General features: G+C 45.5%; 1 protein-coding gene across 1 annotated transcript in view; it reads left to right on the top strand.

Annotated features, from left to right (window-relative positions):
• Positions 1 to 22,044, top strand: part of SAMD12 (sterile alpha motif domain containing 12) — a 397,021-nt gene that overhangs the window by 18,593 nt on the left and 356,384 nt on the right. Inside the window, exon 2 of the mRNA XM_036264449.1 lies at positions 18,218 to 18,396. Coding sequence (XP_036120342.1) covers positions 18,218 to 18,396 — 179 coding nt within the window. The remainder of the gene's footprint in view (positions 1 to 18,217; positions 18,397 to 22,044) is intronic.

The following is a 22,044-nucleotide window of genomic DNA, read 5'->3' as shown; positions in this document are numbered from 1 at the left end:
ATAGTAGGTGCTTGGAAAATAATTGTTGAATGAACTCATATTTTGCTCAGTGCATCAGGCATTCTGAACAATGTGTGCTAGGATGTAGAAAAACCCAAGTCCCCTAACCCCCATTGTAATGCCGCGTGTACATGCTCAGATTTGACAAAGGCAGTCAGGCAAACCAAAATAGATTCAAGCTTGAAACAGAGGGTTCCTATTTATGGAAATTCTTGGGGCAAGAGTATATTTCTTTATACGTGAGATTGGAAATCATTATTGAGGTGGCGTTAATCGCAAGTTGGCCAGAAAAGGGCAAGTGTAGAAGGGCTGGCCGGGGTAGAGACCTGGTCCTCTTAGGCACTTGCATGTACTTGTGTGTTCAGAGGTGGCTTTTTGGATCTCAGTTTAAGCATACATTCTGCTGACTGCTTCTTAGAGATGTGGCCATCTGCTCCTTTCTGCTGACGGGGTCTTTTCGAACTTCGAATGGAGAGATGTCCCCAAGGGTCACACACAGCTGCCTCTTTCCATCCCGACCAGCCTTTTCTCCTCCCCCTCTGTGTCTACCCACCATTGGAGTGGGAGTGGGCAAGAGCCTGATAACGTTGAGCTGGCCCTTTTGGGGGAGCACCTGTCAAACCCAAAGGACTCAGCTATGGGCACAGCCACTTGCTCTGTGGTATCGATAGCCTTTGACATCTGGGCTCCCATTTTCAGTGGGGTCGTGACTTCCTGCAAGGAGCAGGAAGAGAGCAAGTCCACACATGAAGGGCTCTTTCCTGGTGAGCATAAGACAACCATTTTTTTTAGATAATTTATCATCCAGAAAAACATAAACTTACAGTAGTGTCAGCCAACCATGTTGTGTTTGTCAGGAAACGAGAAAAAAAGGAACAGTGCTGAAAAATGAGATAATATTGAGGAGGGTAGGGTATCTGGAAATACTTAAAGAAGAGGCATTCACTCAACATGAAGGAAAAAGAATTTATCCAGCCACAAAGCTGTACCAGCTATTTATACCTGAAAGCATACTTTGTTGTAAACCTAAAGATCTTTAAATTTTTTTACATAATTTTCTGTTAATATTTACATAATGTATTCTGTTAATATCCTAGAGCAAGATACATTTAGAAATTCAAGACTTTCTAAAAATGCAATATATTAACATTTTTCTTTTAAATGAACCTTGTAAGATAGTAATAATTACATGCTTGTTTTATATATATATATATATATCTCCCCTCTGGAAAGGAGAAAAGAAAAAGAATTTCATGGACTCACCTTCAAAAAGCCACTATTAGTATTTGGCATATTCTAGCCTTTTTGTCTTTGTGTGGCTTTTGGTTTTGCATAACAGTCAAAGGCATTTGCTTGCCTTTTAGTAAGGTTTTTTTTTTTTTTTTGGAGGGGGCCCTTCAACTGGGGTTGACTGTGGTTACATTCTGATAATGCATGTCTGTGATTTATTCTTTTCTTGTCATGAGGCTGAATAAGCCATGATTTAGTTCTTGGCTTGAATAAATTCTCTGTATGCTTTTAACATAAAACACTGTTCAGATTAGAAAGTGAATAATCCTTAGAGCAAAGAAGTATGATGTGTGTTTCACAACCACTTAAAAAATATATCAGATCTTAAAAAAAAAAAAAAAAAATCAGTAGTGCAAAAATGGCTTGGGGGGAAATGTGTATAACAACGATAAGACTTTAAGGTTCCTGCAAGGGAGACATTGTCTCAGTGGTCCTAGGGCACATGATAGATGTTCAGGGATTAAATACACAATAACTATTATATGTAACATGGTGGTCTCAAGGCTGAGAGAGAACAATCTTTAAAAAAAAATTTTTTTTTTCTTTATTGATTTTAGAGAAAGGAAGGGAGAGGAAGAGATAGAAACATCAATGAGAGAGAACATCAATTGGCCGCCTCCTACATGCCCCCCACTGGGGATCGGGCCCACAACCTGGGCATGTGCCCTGACTGGGAATCGAACCAGCGACCTCTTGGTGCATGGGTTGATGCTCAACCACTGAGCCACACTGGCTGGGCGAGAACAGTCTTTATCTAGAGGCACAGAGGAGAGGGGTGCAGTGCAGTGGAGATGCTACTTGCCCCAGAGTGAGAAACTCTGGTTTTGTTTGTGCTGCTCACTACTCACCACCTTGGGGGCTCCTGCCCTCAATGTCATGACCAACGAAATGAGGCTGTTGAACTTTGTAACTTTAATGAGTTTTTATCTTCCTCTGATGTTCATTTAACTCGATGCATTTATGATTCTGGGACCAAACACTGAGAATATATTGATCCAACAGCAACCTTGGCTCTATTCCCTTCCTCCCTCCTCTCTAGTCAATAACCCAGTTGGACCCATTTGACTGTCTAGGTGAGGGGTTGCAACCAGCCACCTCTTTTCGTAAAGTTTTATTGGAACGTGGTTATGTTCATTAGTTTACGTAGTTTATTGCCGCTTTTGTGCTACAGTGGCAGAACTGGGTAGTTGTGATACTGTATGCTTTGCAAAACTTTAAGTATTTACCATCTGGCCCTTTATAAAAAAAAAAGTCGGTCAACCCTTGATCTAAATGATTTGGAAACTCATCTCCTCCCATCCTCACTACCTTTGTCCTGACTTAGGCCTTCATCTCTTCAACCCAGGAGCCTCAAAATTGTTTTTCTGACTCCATGTTTGAGCCTGCCAAATGAATTCTCTAGGAAAACAGTATACTTTTTAAAAAAACGTGGAAACACCAGTTTGTTTAAGACCCTTCACGGTACCTGCTGGAAGGATGAAACCACATTCCGTACCTTACACACATGGTTAGAAAACCACAGCTCTTGACTGACCCCTGGGACCCCCCTGGCCATAGAGGACCAGGCTTTTGTTTGACATGACATGTGTTGTATGGATTGCAAGCCTCCGAAAACCCAGCCTCACTCCGGCGGACTCAAGTACAGAGAGACTGTGTTCGCTCACCTCGCCCAGAAACCCGGGGTTGTTCTAGCCTTTGGAAAGGTTTGGCCCAGGTTCCGAATTCTCACCGGGACTTTTTCTGTTGGCTCCTCTCCTGCTGCGTTAGCCTGACTCACCCAGAGGCGCTCATCCTGTGAGGCCTGCCCAGCATTTCTTCCTTCATAGCTTTCTGTGTGCACACCTGGCAGGAAAGAGAATGAGTCTTTTTCAGTAATTCTCACCCAGTGAAGAAGGTCCTCTGATTGGACAGCAGAGGGCCTTGGTTTACAGGTTCTACAGAATGGGAACAGTCCTGTTCACCCAGCATGTGACCAGGGATAATGGAATGTGCTGGTTGGCGTAGGGCCAGCTCACCTACTTAAGCCCTGGATTTTGGGTAAAATCCCACCTGAGCACTAGGGCCCAGGAAGGGGGGAGGGCATTACCCTCAAGCTAATATTGTGCCGTTGTGGAAACAGGGTGAACGGAGAAGACAGGGTTGACGTAGCCGACTCCCTGAGCTGTCATGGGCGGGATGGGTAGTCGGGTGCAGGAGCAGGTGCCTTCAGTACCTGGGGAGGCCAGTAGTCAGAGTATCCGAAGGTTTGGGCTTGTGGTTGCCTTACTCAGTGTTCTTAATTCCGGCCGATCCTTAGAAGTACCTTATGCCTGGGCCCTTTGGGGACCAACTAACGCAGGCTCTTCCCTGGTCGGCCAGGTCTGAGTGACTGTACAAATTCTCCAGGTGATTCCAATGTGCGGCCAAGATGAACCATGGACCCGGTTGAGGTCCTGACTTGGTTTACAGGTTCTACAGAATGGGAACAGTCCTGTTCACCCAGCATGACGGCTGGGAGGAATCAATGAGGTGACGTGTGTGAAGAATAGAGCCTGCTCAGGTGCTCGGATAAATGGTAGCTTCTTAGTAGTGGTTCTGAACTGCACAGGGTATTCCATTGCATTCCGGGGGCTGCCATCACGCAGTGCCACAGACTGGCTGACGTAAACAACAGACATTTGTTTTCTCACCGTACTGGAGACTAAAAGCCCAAGGCCAAGGCGTGGGCAGGTGTGGTTTCTCTCGAGGCCTCTCTCTTAGGCTTGTAGATTGCTTGTTTTTGGTCATACGCATCCCTGCTGTCTCTTCTTTCCATACGGACACCAATCATACTGGGCTAGGGCGCACCCGTAGGGCCTCATTTAACTTTAATTGCCTCTTTAGAGGGTCCTGTCTCCAAATATAGCACATTGAGGGTGAAGACTTCAATAAATGACTTTGGGGAGACACAATTTAGCTCATAATGGATATGGACTCCTTGATACCCTGATGAAAACTGGGATTCCTTTGCCCAGAAAAATGTAGACACACGAGCAAATTAAACCACGCCTCTGGTTTTGAGACTTCGAAGAGTCCTGTTGCCCAGGAGCACCGGAGCAGAGGAGAGCGTGCCAGAGAGAAGGGCGCACGAGAGATGAGGGCCAGCTATTCTGCGGCCGTTCAGTTGTTTAACAGCTGTTTCCCCAGTGCTGCCCGTGCGCCGGGCACGGTGCTGCCGGTGTGGCACTGAGTGGCACCGGCGAGACCCCTCCCTCTCATCACTTACGAGTTTTGTTGGAGGAGACAGACTGTAAGCACCCACGCCATTTAGTATCAGGGCACCAAGTGCCACGTGGAGAATTAAAACGGGGCGCTGGGGATGTTGTTTGCCTGGAAAACTACTTAGATTATGTGGTCAGGAAGGTCCCCACTGAGAAGACAGGTACGTGGAGGCTTGAATAGCAAGGAGTCAGCCGTGCAGATGGGGGCAGAGGGTTTAGGGCTGATGAAACGCCTGTTATTCTGGTTTATTTTAGTGTCAGCTGGCAGTCACCTCCTCGCACACCAGCTGCTTCCCAGATTCAGTTCTTCTGCCTGCACAGCAAGGCTTGAGCATCGTCTGCGAGACAGGCACGGTTGCTGGGGCTTGCTCCCCCCAGCTGTGGGCGTCTTTCTCGTACCCCATCTCTGAAGTGCTTGCACCGTGTCTTCAGACATATCGCTGCAAACATCTGTTCCTCTCAGATGTTTGACATTACCAACGTTTAGTCACTGTGGTCTTTAGCCTGAATTAGAACAACCATTGTGGAGGGAGAAGTCAGCACTGATGGTGTGGTAAACACAGAAACAATGATTGTATTGTAGTTCATGGCTCCTATACTAGTAGGCTGGACTTCTGAAGGGTCTCGGTGGACTCCAAACAGCATCTGGATAGAATGGAGAGGACTTCCCGGGAAGCTGCATCCTAAAGGTCTCCTATGACCTTTGGATAAAGAGGAAAATCTACCATGGCCCACATGCCTCTGTGGATCTGACACCGGGCACACTGTTCGGTTCTCTCCACCTCTCTGCCGAGAGAGGCTGGTCTGGATTCTAGACTTGGGGTTGGAGTCCTTTCTGCTTTGTGCACCTCATCTGGGGCCCAGGTTGAAGGAGCGCCAGCCTCTGGGCATGCTCTTTTCCTGGTGACTACAAGTGCATGAGAGACCAAACCAAACTGTATATGCATGTTTAACTCCTGTGCTCACATCTTGTCCACTCAGATCCAAATGAACTCATGTGACCAAGGCCAACGTCATTATAGGGACACACCCTGGGCTCCAAGGGGAGGGGAGTGACTATTTATCAAACAGTGACTTGGTTCACCCTAGCATGTGACGTGCTGGGGATAGTGTCCATATGTGCCCTGGCCAGTGGGGCTCAGTTGGTTAGGCATCATCCTGTGCTCCAAAAGGATGCAGGCTCAATCCCCGGTAGGGGGTGTGCAGGAGGCAGCCAACCCATGTTTTGATGTTTTGCTCTCACATCGATGTTTCTCTCTGAAAGTCAATAAAAATATATATTTTTAAAGAGAATAGTGTCCATACACGTCTGCCTAAACTATAAACAATAATGTGCTTTTAACAGTCTTACTACAGGGAAGGGAGAAAGAAGAGAAGAGTTTGTTAATAAGTGAACAACAGAGTTGGGGGAAGATTATTTTATAGGGCCAGACTTGAGCATGTTAATAGACATGGGGGGGGGGGGGGCTGGTCGAAGATGGAAGCCAGGGCCAAGCTTGAGAATTCGGCTGAAACCTGGAAACTGGGGTGGCCCCGTCTTCCTTGTGGCGTTTGCCATCAGCAGCCAAGGAGTCAAATAGTGGGACTCATAGACTCTCCGGTCTGAACTTCATGCACGTTATTTCCCCCCTTCTCCCTAATCTTAAGGAGAGATTTAGATGGTAGCAGTTGGTGTTTACAGTGTTTTAATGGCTGTCATATTGGGAACTGACGAGAAGCATCTTTAGAAATAATTTATAACACCATCACATGAATTGCTAATCTTTCAGAGTGTATTCTTTAGAATTGTTTTTGTTTTTTGTATACCAGCCAAGAAGATCTAGAACAGTGAGGAAACTGGGAAAATATTTTAGAAGCAGCGTCGGATTTGAAAAGCTAAGTAGGCATATAAATCCTTCCTCAAATACGTAATCACACGCTCTGCCATCTGCTTGTGGTCTTGTTTCGTCAGTTGGCTGTTAGGGCAGTGCGCGTGTGTGATTCGGAAGTCCACAGGGTGCGTGCCCACCCACCAGTGAGCAGCCGTCAGTCTCCGAGGAGGGAACGTAAGGCCTATGGAATATGTGTTGGCTTGCCATTATTTGGCCCCTATTATGAGCCCAGTCTTTAAAAGGACACAGTGACCGACGATGATAATTAACTACAACAGTCTGATTTATTGGCTGCCTACTGTGTGTTGGTGACTTGATGAAGTGGTCATGTGCTGCCCTACGTAGTGTAGATAAATGCTTTGGGAGTTCAGATTAAGGAACCTAGGTGTGTATCATAATCAAGTAGAAGGTTTTAATGAGATTGAAATGGAATCTTGAAAGATGCTCACATATCAACAGATGGTTATTGTCATTATGTGTTTATTCATATTACTGAGACACAATGTTGGCTGAGTTTCCCTCTGCTTGAAACATTTATTGACTTTCCAGTTGTCTAGTGAAAAAAATTTCCAAATTTCTTATTGTAATACCCCAAGCCCCACACACTCATTGTTTTTTTGTTTTTTTTCTTTATTGATTTTAGAGAGGGAAGAAGGGAGAGGGGGAAAGAGAAACATTGATGAGAGAAAACATTGATTGGCTGCCTCCTGCATACCCCCCACTGGGGATTGGGCCCACAACCTGGGCATGTATTCTGACCGGGAATCAAACTGGTGAGCTCTTGGTGCATGGGTCAATGCTCAACCACTGAGCCACACAGGCCGGGCCCCATACACTTATTGTAATCTGCTCCTAAATTATCTTCCTGTCTCATCTCCATGATTTTTTTTTCTTGTGCTTTGGATTTCAAATGACTTGCTTTTCTTTGTAAATGCTCCAAACTTTCACAATCTGTACCTTCTTTTAAATCGGTCCCTTTGCCTGGACACGTATCCCTGAAATATAGGTGTAAACCTGATCTGACGACTTCTTTAGGACCTGCCTGAAATGCCAGGTTTCTATGAAGTCTTGCTGGATACATATATGTATAAACATATATAGATATAGATACATATATATCTTTTTGACGTGGAAGTCATCATTTACTTTCTCAATTTTTGGAACCTCTCATCATTACTTTCTGTGTAGCTCTTATTCCTACCTTCTCTTACCCTCATATCATCTGCAAATAATTATTGGCTTGCCTATCTTGGGTCCGTAGTATAGAAGTACTGCTCAAACCCTGAGCATTCACAGACAAGTACATTTTTTTTTTTAATAGGAATATTCAGAGTTTCTATAACTTTTATTTTTCTGACATTAAAACTCATGCACAGATTCATACATATGCTCAACCATATCTTATCTAAGTTGATAAAAGATAGACAGTTAACATTAAAAAATGCAGGAAGGAAAAAATCAAAATAAAAGACACGCTTGTACACTGAAAACATATGGCCCAGGGAAAACCCACCAGGCTGTGGTTTTCTCTTCACTGAGGGCAGTGAGACTTGCTTCCCACGTCTCCGTGCTGGGCCGGTGTTTGGGGGCCACTGTTTCAGGAGACTGAGCTTTGCCGGAGCTGACTCATCTCCGATTCTCGATTGATCTCCATCTCCCTCAGAGATCATCTGGGGTCTGGAAAAGCTTATAACAGAGAACAAACTGATTTGTGACAGAGGCAGCCAGGTTGGGGGATGGATGACGACAAGATCTGACCGTTGTCTGAAAGAGCTGAACCGGAAGGCTCCTCCTTTGATGGAGGCATCTCCGAACTGTGTGCGAAAGTCAGAGCTGCACAGTCGCAAGGGCTGTCCACTCTCAAAGAGCAAACATCTCACAAAACCCCTACTTTTGGTATCGTAGTTAATTTTTTCCTCATCCCTAAAATTAGAGAAGGTTTTTAGGTCACCAAAAACAATAAAATGAATATAGAAAAGAAAATTTCTGACTCAAATTCTCACTTTCTCAGTTCTTTCTCAAGTAACATCGGGAAGAAGGACTGATTTTTCAAATGTGTGCTGGGCAGTAGATCTTTCTGCGAAGGTGGAGGAATCTCCAGGTCACAGGCACACGGGCGTGCTGAACCACTGAAACGTGGCTGGTGCAACTGAGGAACTCAATTCCCAATTGTATTTAAATATGAATGTAAATTAAAATAGCCAAGTGCAGTATTGGCTCCCATGTTGGACAGTGTGACCAGGTGCCCCGAGGAGAATTGACCCACAATATGTGAAGACAACTTGGATGGCATCTTATCCGTATTCTTAGTCACTCTGGAAAATTTAAAAAGGACCATTTTTTTTTTCTCATTAAAGAATCATCAGCAAGTTATGTACCTGTCAATGGCTCTATTGAACTTTGAGCTATTTTTTTGGTTCATAAATCAAGTTCTGTTAACTCCTTTACATTATAACCCTTTTTTTAGATAATATGATCTTTGATTTATATATACACACATATGTACATATTATATGTCATATACATCGGTGAAGATCAAGTGAAATGAGGAATGGGGCATGTTACACACACACACACACCGACATCAAGTCAAACCAGAACCTATCAAGCCTTTTTCATGTTTCTATGATGTGGCAGGTACTTACGCTTCTGGCTGAAACGGTGTTCTTCTTTTGTCCTTAGTTGCCAGGTTAACCCTCTCAAGAGAATTTTAAGCTTCTCTTTTATTTCTCTGATGCCTTTATCTGACCTTTGGTCCCCTCCACCTTCCCAGACACACTGACTGGTCACCTCTTTCCTGTCTCTGCCTGTGGGCCAAGGTGTCTGTACCAAGGGCCAGGCTATTGTTTGCTTTTGAAGAAATCAGTATCATTAAGATGATATCAGCAAGAACAAGGGAAGAAATACCTATAGCAATACCTATACCATTTGTTGAGCACGTTCTGGGTATCAGGCATTGACTAAGCACTTTAAATATATTTTTATTGAATTCTTCTGAAGATGTATTTAAAAAGTTATTGTTATTCCAGTTTTGTAGGTAAGATAACCATAACCTAGGCTAAGTAACTTTCCCAAGGCCACACAGCTAGTGGGTGGTAGAACCAGATTAGTTAACTCCAAAGCCCATAATTTTACCAACCAATCATTTAAGTAGGAAAAAAAAAAAAAGCATATTCCCTAGAGTAGGAAGGTGTGGTGGAACAGCCCTTGTTTTCATTTCCCTTTGTCATCTCCATGGTGGCCTCAAACATGTCACTGAGCATCTCTGTCTTTCCTTCCTTCTAATCTCAACACCCTGGTGAGAGAGGATAAGTCCTCCGTTGTTGTGAGTTCTGTACTTCTTCCTTCCTGCAGGTCAAGTCTTCCTGAACGGAGTCAGCTCCGCTCACTTGCTGCTTTGACAGAACACAGTGAAGAGAATGGGACGGGTCCAGGCGTTTGCTTTTATCTTTATTTCCAACCTCATTCCTCAACTCTTGCCAAGGTTGTAAATATATCTGTGCAGCTAATCTTTTTCCCTTTGGCTTTATTTTTAATTAATTGATTGATTATTTATTTATTTTTCTATTTATTTTTTTTTACTGAGTTTCACTTTATTTTGCCCTTCTCCCTAGGATTGCCACTTGGCACTTTTCAAGTCTGTACTTGTCCTTAAAAACCAGATGGCTGCTTTTCTCGCAAGTGGCCTGAGGTGACCTCTAAAAAGGTTTTGCTGTTCACTTGACCCAGAAAACCCCACACAACTATGCAATTCAAGAGGTTCAAATCTCCGTGTTCACTTTAAACACAGCGTGAAACTGCCCAGGCCATCAAGGGTGTGCATAACCGAAAAGCCACCAATGTCTGAAGATCTCACTTTATAGAAGCAGTGTGTGTCATTCCACTCTGACAATGGTGGAGCTGGAGGGTGTGCCCAGGCCAAGGAGTGGGCTGGACAAGGGGCGGTGATACGAAAAGTGTTGAATTTTCCCTGCACGCCCTTAAAAATGCAGAGCGATGCTGAGCTCAGTGCTGAGATGCCGAGTCCCTGGTCCCCAAGTACACCCAGGTGGACAGAGCTCCCGGCAGCAGTGCTGAGATGCCGAGTCCCTGGTCCCGAGTACTCCCAGGTGGACAGAGCTCCCGGCAGCTTAGCCCAGGAGAGCGCTCCCTGCCACACGGAGGTGCCCCACTGAGAAACAGCAGAGGGGTGCTGCACAGAACAAGACCCTCCTAAGAAACTGAAGAAACAACACATGTATGGCCCAGGAGTAAATTCAGCATCAAATAAATGCTTATGGAAGTTTAATAAAATTACACGGCTACTATTTTGTTTAAAATTGTTAAAATCGATGCCAACTGTTTCTTCATCATGATAGAGGAGGACAAAAGGCTAAGAAAGGATTGGTGTTCATTAGACACATGGTGTTGGGTGTTTTTATGTGCCACCCACTGTATCGATACAGCAAGGCGAGGACCAATAACACGGCGTCACTGTTCCCACGTCACGGAAGAGGTGACACCGCTTAACCCCTGCGTAAGCAGACACAGTGAGAGGCGGTAGAGCCTGGACTTGACTTGCTGTGTAGCCGACTCTGGGGTCGGGAGAGGTATATGGATGAAAACAACACTTCAAAAATCACTCATAAACTCGTCCTAAAAGGAATTCAGGCGTATCTGGTACCTGTATTTCACTCTTTCGTTACATTTTAAGATTATTTTATATACAAGAGAAAACACACATCTTAAGGGTTCAGGTCACTGGGTTTTGAGTTGGGATTTGAGAGAGGATCGTGTAACCAAAGCACGACGTGGAGCATGTCCGTGTCCCCAGGAGCTCCCTTTCCCCTCCCACGGAAACCTTCCCTGGTCTCTCCCTTCTGCTGTTGAGCCCAGGCACGGAGTGTGCATTTCACTTGTGTACTTTTCAGCTACTTTACATTTTAGTTTTAACATTTTCATTTGTTTCTATTTGCCTCCTGTTTCTTTGGCGAGAGTTTCTATTTCTTGGCCGAAGCTTCCTTTTATTTTTATTTTTATTTATATTTACTTACTTACTTACTTACTTATGTATTTTTTATCCTCACCTGAGGACATTTTTCCATTTTTTGTTCAGATAGAGTAGGAGGGAGAGAGAGGAAGAGAGAGAGAGAAACATCGATGTGAAAGGGACACATCGAGTGACAGCCACCCACACGACCAACCAGGGCCGGGGACAAACTGCAACCAAGGTACGTGCCCTTAGCGGGAACCAAACCCAGGTTTCTCTGGACCGCAGGCCGACACTCTAACCGCTGAGCCAAACCGGCCAGGGCTATTTTTATTTTTTTAACTCATGTCAGCTGTAATTGCTCACCAAGTGCCTTTATCATGGCTGCTTTAAATTCCGTCACCTCCGTCATTTTGGTGTTGCCACTTATTGATGATCTTATTCCGTGTGAGATCCTCCGGGTTCTTAGTGGTGTTTTATTAAAACTTAGATGTTTTTATTTTATGTCACGAGTCTCTGGATCCTCAGTCTTGGTTTTCGCTGGCTTTCGTTACCACCACTCTGGCCCAGTGGGGTTGGAAATCCAGGTTCCCACTGTGCCTCCGATGGTACCTGGAAGGAGGGGCCTCTTAGTTGTCACTGGGGGATGGAGGGGTCGCCTCTTCCTGTCGGGGGCAGGTGGACCTGCCTCCCTACATTATTGCAGCTGACACTGCCAGGTGACAGATAAAAATCTGGGCTGCTTACTGGCTGTCTATGAGTTTCAAGGTATCTTATCGCCGGAGAGGGTAGAAGTCTAGGCTCTCAGTACAGCCTTAGCTCAGGGGTTGGGTCATATTTCTTGTGTGAGGTTTGAGCAGAGTGGTTATAGTCTAAACTTTGTCTTGCCAGGCTGCACCTGCCACGGTCCTTCTGCTGGACAGAGCAGGCTTTTGTTGGCTTGTTCTTGTTCTGTGCTCTGTGGCATTTCTGGTTGTGGGATGTTTCAGCTCCAAGTCTAGAACAGAGGCGGCAAAAAGAAAGTCCAAGGAACTTACCCCGTATCATTCCTTGCCTTCCAAGCTCCCTAGATGTCTTCCTCCTGTCTACCTTTCAAAGTCATTGTGTCTTATGTATAACGTCCAGGGTTTCTTAATTTTTCCTTAGTGTGGTGAATTAAGAAAAGTATTTCTATTCTATCTTATCAGAAGTACCCAAGAGGCACTACTTTATATTAAAAAAAGAAAGGATATAAGAAAACTTGGAGTAGATCACCTATATTAAAGGAAAATGTTGTTCCATAAAATCTCCAGATCATATACATAGATATAGATGTGTCTGGGCACTGGTTTACAATGAAATCTGGTTCTTATCGTGTCATGGTTAAAAATGTTTTAAAGCCACCTGCGTAGTTCATCCATGTCTCTCTTAATCTGCCACCTCAATCCTGTCTGCGGCTGAGTCCTCTAGTCTGTCGGCTTTTGTATTCTCTTCCTGAACGGGAAGAGTTAATGTGTGTGCCTCAGAGCCTTTCCCCACTCTACTGATGTTGAAATATGTAAGTTAAGCACTATTTTAATTTCTGCTATATTTAGATAATCTATTCCAGAGATCATGGGCAGGCAGTGTGAGTAGCTGATGTTGTGATTACACATAAGTTGCCCGGGGGGGATGAGGATCCCTTATAACAAACAGTTACAGAGATGACATTGTCTCTGTAGACACCGGCCAGAGGGAGTGTGCTTCGTGTGGCTCAGAGACAGTGTTCTGACACAGCTGCGCGTGGTCTGAACATCTGTGCGACAGAGTCATCTAGGCCTGGCTCCAGCAGCCACACAGTGGGCGCCAGGGCTGCCATCAGGCAGCCTGGCGAGGATAGGGTTGGTGTTCTGGGGTCCCACCCTTCTTCACGTTTGCGCATTTCTTCCCGTCTTCTCATTGGCATTCGAATCTAACGAAGATTGTAAGTCATCTCCGTTCAGTAAACCGGCCTTTGCAGAACATCTGCTAAGAGTATGTTTTATATGCGAGAGGTATGAAACATGGGCCCTGTCCCCCAGGACTTGGTCTCTAGCTAGGAGCAAGACTTCTGCATGAGATTGTAAGCAGTGTGTCTCAATTCTTGTAGCTAATAATGGGACTGGAATATATTTGTTCCTAAGGTCATTTGTTCACTTAGCAACATTTGTCAGGTGCCAAGTAGGGACAACTGTTTAGTCTTCGCGGGCACAGGGACACATGGGACGGCCTCTGCTCAGCATCAGGCAGTCAGGTGAGTCAGTTTTAGGACAGCTCTGTGGTTCTGGGATTTGGGGGGCATTACCCAGTTAGGTTGGAAGCGACTTGTGTTTGCTCTTTTGGAAAAGCTACGTACATGCTCACACGAAGGGAATGCCGTGGGTAGGACTGGGTCAGGCTCTTTCCAGCATACGTCTGCTCCTGTGAACAGGATTGAGCGCCACTGTAGGCCAGTCCCTGGCCAGAGGCTGATTTGTAAAGCTTAGTAAGAGGTAGTCACCGATCAGAGGATCCCCCGTCACAGATGAGGCAGACATGTTAATAAATATTTACCGTGCATCACACACACACACACACACACACACACACACACACACACAGAGCATAACTTCTAATAAGAGAAGGAGGTGATTGTCAACATCGCTTCGGAGGATATCATGGGTGGAAAGTCAGTTAAAGCTTCACAGTGGGAAGGGGGGAGCACTTACTACTTCCTGCAGGGTTATCCGTGAGAAAGGGCCAGCATGAGCAAAGGTGAAGGCTGTATTGGAGTCTGACTTGGTGGGGAGGTGATGGAGAAGGACAGGAAGTCCTGGAAGCTCCCAGGAGCTCAGTGGTGCTGCTAAGCCACGAATCCCGAGGCAGGAAGCAGCCAGGGATCATGCCAGAGAAAAAGATCAAAGCTATTCCTTTTTCTTTTCCTCATTAATGTCTAAATCCATCCCGTGTTAATCCCCCATCGCTCTACATGAGCACACCCTTTGTTAGTCATCGCGATTTTAGTGTATGTGGCTGAGGAGTCGTTGTAAGTAGGCCGTTCTTTGGAGTTGGGAAGTTGCTTGATACTGACAGTAATTAACCTCGTGCTCGTATAGGCTCTGTCCTCTCTCGACCACCACGGCCTCGATTGGACATTGTGGTTGGTTCTCCAGCATCCGTTTGGTTTCTGTCTTGTTGAGTAGTGGTGACAATGTAGTTGGGGAATTGACCTTAGCTGAAGGTCGGCTGGTTTGAAGGTAATCCTGTCTCTACTGCCAGGGTTTTAGTTCCCTAAGGGCATGAGATTCACTTTGGTGTAATGAGAAGAGGAGTGTGGAGGAAAGAATAGCCACCAAACTCTTTCTACTGCTGGATGAGAACCGGAAGCTCATAGCTCTGTGTGCCCTGAGGGGATCTAGGCTTAGAGAAGGGTGATGTTATGGATAACAGAATGGAGAGATTTAAAAATAAGCATCAGAGCCCTGGCCGGTGTGGCTCAGTTGGTTGGAGTGTAACCCTGTGCACCGAAGGGTCATAGGTTCAATTCTTGGTCAGGACACGTATCCAGGTTGTGGCTTCGATCCCTGGTCCAGGTACGTACAGGAGGAAACCTATTGATGTTTCTCCCTCTCCTTCCTCTCTCTCGAAAATCAATGAAAAATGTATCCTCAGATGAGTTTTTAATGACCCTATTGAACTGGGAAATGAGGTAACTCAGAGTTTACCATTCCTGGCCTTCCTGTTCCAAGAGCTAATACATTTTTTAGTACTTAATTCATTATGGGTTTGTTCATCTGAAATTTGAAACCATCTGCAGCCTAACTGGTATGTGATCTTTGTAACCTTTAGCAGACACCTGTGTGACCTCTTGGGACTGTAGACCTTTGAGCCTCATTTTTCTTATCTGTGAAATGAATGTAATTACGTCTCTCGGTTTTTCATGAAGACCCTTTGAAATCCAGCACAAGCCCGAGGGAGGAGGCGTGAACTAATATATGTGGTGCGCACACTGTGTACTGTGAAAGAGGCCAGTCCTTGGGTTCAGGAAGTTTAGGCGCCAGAGGAGAAGCTTATGGATAATTTCGTAGAAAAGGGTACGAAGTCACCTGCATATGGACCATCGCACACTCGGTTTCAGACCAGTCAACGCTTGTGGAATACTTGGTGCTCCAGGCACGTGGTCAAGCATGGGGCTGAGGCGGGGGACTGAGGAAGGCGTCCCCGAGAGGCGATGTCTAGACTGACGCCTGAAGGGTGAATGGGAGTTGGGTGAAGAATGGGAGACGTCGTTTCAGACAGAGAAGCACGTGCAAAGAGCAGGAGATGGGAGGGACTGGGTGTGTCTGAGGAAGTGTGTGATCCGAGTGAAGTGAAGAAGAATGACCTGGTTGGAGATGGATTCGAAAAGGTACGAAGGGGATAGGTGACGCAGGGCCTTGCTGGCCGTGTTAAGCGTTTTCAAATTTTCTAGGTATAAAAGGAAGCCATTCAAAAGACTGAAGCAGATGATTCCCGTGCTCTGGCCTATACATTTTAAAACTGACATTTCAGAGGTCACACAGCGGGAGCAGGGGGCCAGACAAGTGGGTGGGTTTGAGCAGCACTTTGGGTGTAGAGCTGGGTCTGGTGAGAGATGAAAAGCGCGTGAATCATGGAGAGAGTGATGTCAAGGATGACTCTCCAGCTCCTGTGTGAGTAACTGGAGAAGACTGGAAAGGGTGAATACGTTTCTCATAGGAAAACCAAGGTCCAGTTTGAACATGTAGTTTCAGATGTCCATGATTCATTGCAATTGGGATGTCGAGTGAGTTTCACGTATGTCTTACTTACGTCTGGCTCTCTGGGCTGGAGTTCGAAGTTGAGGGTCACTGGCAGGTTGACGGCATCGAAGGTGATGGGAACAGATGGTACCTGTTCGGGAGGGAGCGGGAAGTGGGGAGAAGACACTTCCGCTCACTCTCCCTGGGGAGTGTTCTCTCACCTCTCATGTGTAAAACACTCAGCAGCCTGGGAAAAAGAAAAGGAAACCCTGACCTGGATGGGAGCCGAGTGAAGGGAGGAGTTTTGAGAATCACAGAAGTTGGTCGAAGGGGGAGAATGATGAGAAAGGGGGAAATTGAAGGTGCTGGTGGAAAGGAATTTATCCGGGAAGTGGAGCCCTGGGGGACAGGGGAGGCAACTCAGAAGGTCCCTGCTTTCAACCCTCTGAGGCCAGGGAGGGGAATAGGATGGGAGCTCAACTGATTCTGAAGGGTTGGGGACACAGGGAGGTGAGATAATGTCCTACTAGAAACCTCAAAACACACGTGAGCCATGTGTGTGAGCATATACACCCCCAGCCCCCACACACCCTGCTGGCTCACGGGGTCATCTGGGGAGAAGGTATGATTCCATGGCGTCCACGTTATTTCTTTGAGAATGCTGGGCACATAGGAGGGCTCGGTGAGAAGTTGTTGAGTGGCTGAATATGCCCAGACAGGGGCGGTGGGTTTTACTTGTGGGCGTGCCCATGCTAGAGGACGTGGAGAGTGAGAGAGGACAAGTCAGAAGCCACGAGGCTGGACTCTCTCGCACCTGCCACTCGGCTCTTTGTCTTCCGTGTAGCAGTTATAACTGTTTTAATTAATGAATTAATCTTTACTGGATTTATTGGAGTGACATTGGTTAATAAAACATGTATAGGTTTCAGGTATACGATTCTACAGCACCTCATCTGTCCCCTGTAGTGTGTGTCTACCACCCCAAGTCAAGTCTCTCCATCACCAGTTATCTCCCTCTACCTTCTTCTGCCCCCTTTGCTCTGGCAGTCGCCATCCTGTCGTCTGTGTCCATGAGTCTGTCTTTCTTTTCTTTTCTTTTCTTTTCTTTTCTTTTCTTTTCTTTTCTTTTCTTTTCTTTTCTTTTCTTTCTTTTCTTTTCTTTTTTTCTTTTCTTTTTTCCGAATCCTTTCACCTTTCCCACCCAGCCTCGAACCCCTTCCTTCTGATAGCAGTCAGTCTATTCTCTGTCTCCATTGAGTCTGTCTCCACTTTGTTTGTTAGTTTATTTTGTTCATTAGATTCCACATGTAAGTGAAATTATATGGTATTTGTCTTTCTCTGACTGGCTTAGCATAATGCTCTCCAGGTCCATCTGTGATGTCGCAAAAGGGAAGCTTTTCTTCTTTTTACGGCTGAATAGTATTCCATTGTGTACCACAGCTTTTATATCCACACATCTACTAGTGGGCACTTGGCTGCTTCCACATCTTGGCTACTGTAAATAACATGGCAGTGAACATAGGGGTGCATAGATTCGGGTTTTTAAATCGCCGGTTCTTTTGTCTTTCACCTGCTTCTTCTGTTGGATTGCGAGTTCCTTGAAGGTAACATCTGTCCTATCCTGCATTCACGTGTCCAGCACCGTGGGATGGCATAGAGTAAGTGCTCAATCAACACTTGTTGGAGAATGCGTGAGGGTGGGCGTGAGCGGATGCTGGGAGAACAGGAGTCAGAAGGGGACAGAACCCACACTTTTTCAGGTAGAGGCAGAAGGATCCGCTAGACTGCAGGGGCTGAAATACTGCACATGTTGTACAACACAAAGTTGCCAGATTTGGCATTCTCGTGTGCAATGTGGTGATCAGTAATTCGCTCAAGATCCAGCAACTTGGAACGGAGGGTGTCCGGATTTACAGTGACGTCCTTCTGACCCCCAAGCTCAGGGTTTCCGCTGTGCCGCGCTCAGCAGACCCCGTCCGTGGTTACCAGACCACCTCCACCCGCTGGAGCCTTGTGTCTTCCCACTTAGGCCAGATGACACATTGTCTGCCCTGGGCAGCGTCTGCATATGATTTGTTTTCTGAGAGTTACCTTTTCTTCTCTCTCGCCTAGCTCTCCACTGCGGTTTGAGTCCACGGGGTATTGATCACCCTGCCCGTGCTGAAGGCATTCAACTGCAAATTGAAGGTGAAGCTGTCGAGTCTCAATCCATTAAAAACAAACATTTCCAGAAGGTGCTTGACCAAAAAGGAACCCCCAAGCGACTGCAGGCCGAAGCTGAGACAGCTAAGGTAGGTCATGATCCCACCCCTTAAGGAGATTCTGAAACAACAGCCTCATGTGTTGTGGTCCAGCCACAGAGAAGAACGGACTGTGCTTTCGCTAATTACCCTTGTCTCTTCACTGTAATGAACACTGCTTCTTGGTTATAGGTAATGATACATGGAAATATTGACTGCCTCCTCTGTGGGGTGAAATCGAAACCCATTTGTGCTCAGTCTCACCGTGTGAGGTCCTGAGTATGGCAGAGAATAGGCTCTGGTGAAGAATGCCTTTGACTAAAGCTGAAAGATTTGTTTACCAGGTTCAGACTGATCATTTGATGATGTTGGGCAAGTCATGTGACTTTCCGAGCCTCAGATTCTTCCTCTATAGAGTGTGTATCATAAAAGCTGCCTCCCTCATTAGGCTGAACAGATGAAATACTGTGGTGTGTCTGGAAGTAGTTTGTGAAAGGCTCAGTTGACTGCATGAGTATTGAGGGGCTTTTGCTGACACTGTTAATAATAACAACAACTGACATTTAATGAAATATAGCCACAGATTCCAGGTACCGTTTGAAGGGCTCTTGATGTACTGGCTTATCCTGTCTCTGTAACAATTCTGTGAGGTAGAGGACAGTAAGCAGGACCCCAATTAATAAGAGATACAATTGTTCTAGTTTATTGGATACTTTATTCTTTTTAGTCTTTAGCCTGGATGTAAGTACAAAACACACATTGGTGAACTGGGAGTTGGAGGGTAAGTGACTCTCCAGTGAAGCTTTTGGAGAAGCTTTTCCACAGGGAAACTGGCACTGTATGGAGTTTTGTCTGAAATAAGTGGAGACGCTCCCGCTGGGGGCGCAGAGTTGAAGGTATTTAGATGAGTTTGACCCTTAGCAGTGGAGAGAGCTGTTGATCTTAGGGTACTTGGTTTCTCCGGTGTGCATCCCCTGCAAGGGGATTTCCTTCGGGATGTTTGCGTGAATGTCTGCAGGCCTTGGAAAGCAAGCAAGGCAGCTGCCCAGGAGAAACCTTCAGTACAGGCATACCTGGAAGATATTTGGGGTTACGTTCCTGACCGTTGCAATAAGGCTAGTCTTCATCTTTGTACTGGTAGAGGATCTTGCCTTCAATTTGTAAAACAAAACAAAAAATAAACACCTGTGTGAAATTCAATAAAATGAGGCATGCCCATAGAGACTTTGCTATCATACAATAACCACCTGCTTCCCCCAAGAAACTATTCCCAAATCAAATGTAAATTTTTTGTTTTATCTGCAGTTTTGAGTAATTAACCATTGTTGCTTCTCTATTTTAGTGTGGATCATTAAAAACTGATGAGATTGTGTGTGTGCATGTGCAGTGGGGAATGATTAACAAGGAAACTATTGCAGATATCCTACACTGGACTTTCTAGCTAAGAGAAATTGCACCTCGTAGGAAATTGGTTTATAATCAATGACGTTTGGTTTATGAGCTGAGTTGGAAATAAATGAGCCCTACGTTGACATGTAAGCCTCACTAATCTCTGATTCCATGCGGGCATCTTGAAAGAGGGAAGGAAAACATGTCGTAATGATCTTCTTTAGGAAGATACGGTTTGAGTAGACTCTTTTTCAAAGGATGCTGAAAATAGTAAAAATTAGAGTGGAGAAAAATAAAATGATTGCTATTTGTCAGGTTTTAATTTATATAGAATTAAACATTTTCAAATTATCTCTTTTATTGGCAAAACCGGTTGGCATCATAAGAAATGTGATTCAATCCTGCTATGGTTTGAATATTTCTGAGTTACTGGGAATACCGGATAGCATGGTGGGTAGCACTGGCCTGTGCCTCCAGGTCACTTTGTATTTGCTTCTCTGGACACCCACTTCACTGAGAACACAGGTCCAGAATGAACATTTCCTCAGGAACAGACCACATCCTGAAAACGAGGTTCATTTGCGTTCACCCACATTCTCTACAGTGAAACCCCCAAACAGATGAGGTTGAAAGGGGATTCTGAGTGTTTCCACATTGACGTCATGTTTAAGCGTGAACAGAATAGAAGCTTAAAAGCTTTCCGGGGAGGGGCCGGTCCCTGGTTAATAGATGGCTGTCATCTCCCTGTGTTCTCACATGGTAGGAAGGGACATGGCGCTCTCTGGGGTCTCTTGTAAAGGCACAAACCCCATTCATGGGGACTCCACCCGCATTGCCTAAGCACCTTCCAAAGGCCCCACCTCCTAATATCAACACATTGGCAGTGAGGTTTCAACATGAATTTTAGGGGGAACAGACATTCAGTCTAGAGCAGTATTTCAGGAGGCCTGGAAGGTAGCAGTGGTGACTGGGGAACAGAATGGAAAGCAAGGCTGTCGGTGCCTTCCTGCAGACCTGGGCTATCACAGACGTTTCTGAGCAGCACACGGGGTGAGCTAGTTTTATGCATGGGCAAGCCCATGGACATGTTCTCTTCTGTTGCATTCAGAGCGTTATTGGGGTTGTGAGTCATCTTCTTTTTTCCTGGGTAAATAATTGAATCTCTGTAACTTGACCTACTCTGAACTTACCTAAAAAACAAAGCCTCTATCAAGCGATGTGAGCATTTAAAGGCACTCAGTGATATAAGTTGCTACAGCTTTTCTGAAAGACAGTCTGATAGCAGTTATCAGTGGTTTCAATGTGTGTCATTTTTGAGCCACTAGTTTTCTCTCCAGGAACTTGTCTTAAGGAAATAATCATCCAGATGTGCAAAGACAGCTGCAGGCAGAGGGTCACGCTAGTGCTGTTGATCACAGGGAACCTCGGAAACAGCCTGCGTGGCCATTCCGAGGACATGGCTCAAGGGACAGTGTGTATTCATGCATTGGAAAAGCATTTTTCCTTTTAAGGGTGAGGGAGACCTGGGAGTATTTATCTTAGTCCATTTGCACTTCTGTAACAAGTACTTTGACTGGGTAGTGTATAAACAATAACAATTTATTTCTCGCAGTTCCGGAGGCTGGCAAGTTCAAGATCAAGATGCCGCCTGACTTGGTGTCTGATGAGGGCCCGCTCCCTGGTTAATAGATGGCTCTCATCTCCCTGTGTCCTCACATGGTAGGAAGGGACATGGAGCTCTCTGGGGTCTCTTGTACCGGCACAAACCCCATTCATGGGGGCTCCACACTCATTGCCTAAGCATCTTCCAAAGGCCCCACCTAATACCAACACATTGGCAGTGAGGTTTCAACATGAATTTTAGGGGAAACACAGACATTCGTCACTGCAGTATTTATGTGGGAAAACGAGTGGACACTATGTGAAAGTGGGGAGGGGAAGCGAAGGGCAGGTCACTGTACAGCGCGTGTGGCGTGTTCCTGTGGAGGTAGAAATGTCTCACAGCCTCAGGTGTCACCGTCTGGACGAGTTCACTCCACAATTTGAGCAGCAATGTATATCTGGAGTTGAGACTATGGAGAGAAACTTTTCTTTTTCCACTTCTGTTTTGTTGGCTTTTTTTTTTTTTTTTAACATGCATTCTTTCAAGAAGGGTATTTATTTTAAGCCATGTACAGATTGCCCTATTAACTTGAGTAGCTCAGCTGTGACTTTTCCGGCCTGGTGAGTCATGCTCTGCCTTTTCGGGTGCTAGAGATCCTTCCATAGCTTCTGGGTCTTGCTGGGGAGTTATATGCCAAGGAAGAAAGC

Source organism: Molossus molossus, unplaced genomic scaffold (genome assembly GCF_014108415.1).
Source record: "Molossus molossus isolate mMolMol1 unplaced genomic scaffold, mMolMol1.p scaffold_m16_p_16, whole genome shotgun sequence".
NCBI lineage: Eukaryota > Metazoa > Chordata > Mammalia > Chiroptera > Molossidae > Molossus > Molossus molossus.
Note: the sequence above shows the minus strand (reverse complement) of the source record. Positions and strands in the feature narration are given on the sequence as shown.